Source organism: Aplysia californica, unplaced genomic scaffold (assembly GCF_000002075.1).
Source record: "Aplysia californica isolate F4 #8 unplaced genomic scaffold, AplCal3.0 scaffold00433, whole genome shotgun sequence".
NCBI classification, from domain to species: Eukaryota; Metazoa; Mollusca; class Gastropoda; order Aplysiida; family Aplysiidae; genus Aplysia; species Aplysia californica.
In genome coordinates this window covers 143,653-148,581 of record NW_004797703.1, presented here as the reverse complement: position 1 = coordinate 148,581, position 4,929 = coordinate 143,653, and the positions used below count along the sequence as shown (strand labels likewise).

The window sequence follows — 4,929 nt, the reverse complement described above, 5'->3', positions numbered from 1 at the left end:
CCCCCACGTCCTCATCAAAATCATAGCATCGATCAATTTTTAAACAAAGAAACTAAAATCAGAACATAAGCCAAAAGAGCCTATAAGCGACAGTAATAATACAAAAAAAATGTTTCTTGTTGTTATTAATTGTTGCTGTTGTTGTTGTTTTTGTAGTTGTTGTTTGTAGTTGTTAATATTGTTGTTGTTTTTCTTCTTCTTCTTCTTCTTCTTCTTCTTCTTCTTCTTCTTCTTCTTCTTCTTCTTCTTCTTCTTCTTCTTCTTCTTCTTCTTCTTCTTCTTCTTCTTCTTCTTCTTCTTCTTCTTCTTCTTCTTCTTCTTCTTCTTCTTCTTCTTCTTCTGGCAGAGGTCTTTGGAGTAGCGACGTGGGGTCGGAAGCTTTGCAAGGTTAGGCTGTATGACATGTAATCATGAGATTGCAGATTTGCGGGTTCGAGGTTCAGCGCAGTCTGATGTCGTGTCCTTCGGAAAGGGACGTTACATTTATTGTCACATTTGGCCCAGTTCTATCAGAGATGGTCGTAAAACTCGGAGGTCCCGCATCTTAAATTGCCTCACAGTGTTGTCAGGGGCATTAACTCTATAATATACAATTTCGCATATTTTCGGAGTAGTTGTTTGGCCCTTCTCAGTTGCACTCAGAAGACGCGAGTTAAATAGTGATAATTATTTTGGGGGTATTTCGGTCTATCTGCTGTGGCGATAAGCCCCTTTCAACCTGAATTGACCTTGACTGGCTGGATCTATCCCCGCTTCCTAAATGATCTAAATTGTTTCGCTAGGAGTGGGAAAACATAACATTATGCACACACATTGTTGTTCTTCTTCTTCTCCTCCTCCTCCTCCTCCTCCTCCTCCTTCTTCTTCTTCTTCTTCTTCTTCTTCTTCTTCTTCTTCTTCTTCTTCTTCTTCGAAGTTGTTATATTTCTCAACAATTTCGAGCATTTCATTACATAGACGGCCTTTTCATTTGCTTGTGTACTGATAAAGGTAAATTTGAGCTCTGCATTCGGAACGCACTTGACCTACTACGTACATCGGAGGTATTAATTTATTCAAAGTGAGACAATACATGGGTGATCGTGACGTCATGCGCAAAGGACGCTTTTTGATAGTTTTTAAGAATGGTGGATCGAAATTAATTGTGACCTCTGAATGTCCTCAGTGCGTGTGGTATCAATACTATGATGAAAGTAGAAGCTGTACTTCCTGACCGATTCCAACTTGGCGAGTCTGGGTTCTGGGACATCAGGTCGGAATCGTGGCTTGGGGTGGACGTGAGGGGTAATGCAGTGATACGATACAATCCAAGTATACCTCGAGTGAACAGAATCAATCTCGGTAAGTGGAGAAAATTTGCTATATACTATGTTGTAGCTGCTTATCATTCTTCTCCTCTCCCCTGTCCCCTCTCCTTCCTCCTCTCCTCCTCCTCCTCCCCTCGCATCATCATCACCATCATCATCATCATTATCAGCAGCAGGAGCAACAGCAGCAGCAGCAGCAGCAGCAGTTACTCAAATACCACCATTTACATCATCAACACTACCACGACCGCCACTTAACTCAAAATTGAAATTACTTATAACATGCCACTGTGCGTGTGTATCTGTGTATGTTCGTGCTCTTGTGTCCGCGATCGTGCATGTGCACACGTGTGCGTGTGCGTGTGCGTGTTTGTATGAGTGCGTGTGTGTGTGTGTGTGTGTGTGTGTTTGTGTGTGTGTGTGTGAGTGTGTGCGTGTGTGTGTGTGCGTGTGTGAAAGAGAGAGAGAGAAAGAGAGAAAGAGGGAGAGAGAGAGAAGGAGAGAGAGATAGAGAGAGAGAGAGAGAGAGAGAGAGAGAGAGAGAGAGAGAGAGAGAAAGAGAGGTGAAACACAAAAAACAGTCAGACAGCGTCTGGACATTAAGGACTATTTATGTCTCATTTGATGCAAATTAATACTCATCAGTCGACTCGCCACTTCACTCCACCCTCACCTTCTTTAAGCATACCAACTAGATCTACACCTGCCCCTATTAAAAATACATTAGCGTGGCTGTTTGTGAAACCAGGCACCCGTGGAAATACAGGGTGATCCCAAAAAAACTTTACACATTTTTTTCTGAATATCTCGCTCAAAAAATTGTTCTAGAATGCTGTAATTTGGAACAGACATAATTCATTCAAAAGAAAATTGTTTGATATAAAATCCACGAAGAAGAAACATGTTTTGAAAACGGAAACGGCTAAAAGAAAAAAGCACCCCAGAAAACGCAAAGTTCACCAAAGTTTGAAAATCTTGTAAAGGAAGTCGTGAAAAGATTAGTTGACCCTTTTCTTTATTTTCTCTTTGACATTAATTTTCCACCCTGTGACATTTAAACAACATTTAAATTATTTTACAGAGTTTTAAAAACCTAATGATTTCATTCTGAAATTCCTAGAAGCAGTGCTCCACATTCCCTCCTTTGGACTTGACACATTTTTACGCGTTGTTCGAAATGTTCAGTAGCGCCCTAACACAAGGACCTGCTAAACCATGAGTTTTTAAAGCCACATACACCGTATATGTTCACTTAGAAGTGGCTTCTAGAGACAATAGATGGGGTGCCCAATAGACAGCAATTTTGGAGTTAACATATCCCGCAGGGTGAAAATGGGCTTTGCACTAAACCAAATGTCATCGAGGAAATGATCCCTCTTTACAAGACAATCGAGGAATCATGAACACATTGCCATGCTCTGATCCATTTCATCTCGGTCTAGCGAAGATGAACATGGTATAGTCTTAGGTTAAGATCTGCCATGAGATTGCAGATCGTTGATGTGTAGGAAAGTCCTAGCTGCAGATCATCCAAGGACAGACGTCTCATGGGACTCTGCCACTGAAACCCGCACTCTGGTGACGTTTAAAGGGCTGCGCATGGTACGTGTTCAACCTCAAGTGGTCATGTTTTAAAGAACTTTTTAGTTTTGATTCGCTGTAGATCCAAACTGACGGAACTTCTCTACTCATGACGCCATAGGTCTTGAGGGCACCTAAGCATTCTCTCCATGCCGTGCGCAAAACTTTTGGAATGTCAGGGATGGTGAGTTTGTGGAGATGTAATGTTCAATACAAAAAGCTCTCTGCTCTTTACTAAACGTAACCATGATCTGAAAAATAATATCTGCAGACTTCTGTTGACTTGTTAGACTGCTGTGGCTTGCAATATGGTGTGATTATTGCAACTTTTGGTGGTAGGCCTAACGCGAACTGGTGCGTCATGCTATGAAAATGGCGACAAGGTTGAAAATGGGTTGGTTTTTTTAATGCGCTGTATAGAGCAAAACCATTCAATGGACTTATCTAAATACATATCAGACAAATTCCTTTTGGCTCCCAAATGTTATGTTCAAATCTGAAACGCAAAACTTGAATATGGAGGAAGTTATTTAAAAAACAAGTTGTAAAGGTTGTTGTTTTTTTTATCACCCTGTAATTAGCTCGAAGAAGCCGACATCTTTCCGGCCATTGGAGAATTTTCATCTTTCTTGCTTTTGTTCAACACCTTTCACGTTCATTATTTGTTTAATACAAACAAACATATAACAACATCAACGAACAAACAAACAAACTAAACCAAACAAATAAAAAGCCTATTCCCGAGTAGGTATTACTAAAAATCGTTTACCACAGGTATTTGGGGGGGGGGGTGGTCAGTGTAAAGCATTTATTTTAATTATACAATGATACTACTATGGTAATGAAACTAGGATTTGCTTGGATTTACTTGGATACGGAGCTAGAATCATAGCAGGCGGCACATGTCCATAGCTGCTCATCTCTCCTTTCCAGTGTCCACCTCAGGGTCTTCTTGCTAATTGTCTCCATAAGGAGCTGGTTTGAGACACGCCTGACCACTCCTCGGAGCAAACTTTTTTTCGCTGTGCCCCGCACACACTTTTCTTTTATTGTGCTGAGTGTGTGGGAGTCTGTCTCCTCTTGGTTGTGAAGGCTCTCCTTGCATCTGGCGATCACCATTGGTGGGTCGAGCATGATTCGGCCATTGGGTGCTGTTTTGCCGGCAAGTTCATCAGCACGCTCATTTCCGTGCACCCTGGCGTGACCAGGACAGGACTCCCATGTAATTCTTAGGAGGTGGCTATTTGCAATGGAAGCTCTACAGTCACTGTAGAGCCATCCACTCCTGATTTTTCCTATGTTGCTCATCGAATCTGTGACAAACAGGGTATGTTTATACGCTTCCATGCTGAGGTAATGAAACGCCAATAATAATTGTAATGATTTCCTTGTAAGCTTTCTTGTATTCCCTCAATAGAAAAAGAAACACATTTCGCTATTCCGCGAAGCAACGGCGGTGGAAATGTGATCACGCAGGCAGATAGTGTAAACTTTCTGCTAGAGAAGACTGGAAAAACCACTCCTTTTGTCTCTGGAGAGAAGTTAGGGCTACCTGCTAATGGACTCATTAACGACGGAAAGTGCGACGCTAAAGGCCGACTCTGGTTAGGTGAGTACATACAAGTTTTGTTACATAAATACGACTCGAGTATGTATGATTTTTACTTTAGTGAGATTGTTCTGTGTTAGATATTCATATTATGACCTTTAAAGCATGCATCAGAATACCTTTGAGTTACAATCAGAATACTTAGTACGTTTCATGCTGAACACTATTGGTGTTTATATTAGTATTCATTTATATAATTTATGCATGTGACTGTGAGCTTGTTTGAGAGTGCAAGCATACAATAATATTAATAGTATTATGGTTATGTGCACAGATGTCTGTGGAAGAGAGGATGTGTGAGGGATGAGTGTGTATGTATCTGTGTGTGCACATGTGCGTGCGTATGCATGTGTGTGCGTGAGTGTGTGTATGTGTGTGTGTGTGTGTGTGCATGTTTGTACATCTGTGTGTGTGTGTGTGTGTGTGTGTGTG

At 41.3% G+C, this 4,929-nt stretch overlaps 1 protein-coding gene across 1 annotated transcript in view; it reads left to right on the top strand.

Moving 5' to 3' along the window:
* LOC101850665 (regucalcin) overlaps positions 1 to 4,929 on the top strand; it is a 15,178-nt gene that overhangs the window by 915 nt on the left and 9,334 nt on the right. Inside the window, exons 2-3 of the mRNA XM_013086081.2 lie at positions 1,166 to 1,341; positions 4,306 to 4,497. Of these exons, the coding sequence (XP_012941535.1) occupies positions 1,185 to 1,341; positions 4,306 to 4,497 (349 nt within the window). The 5' untranslated portion in view covers positions 1,166 to 1,184. The remainder of the gene's footprint in view (positions 1 to 1,165; positions 1,342 to 4,305; positions 4,498 to 4,929) is intronic.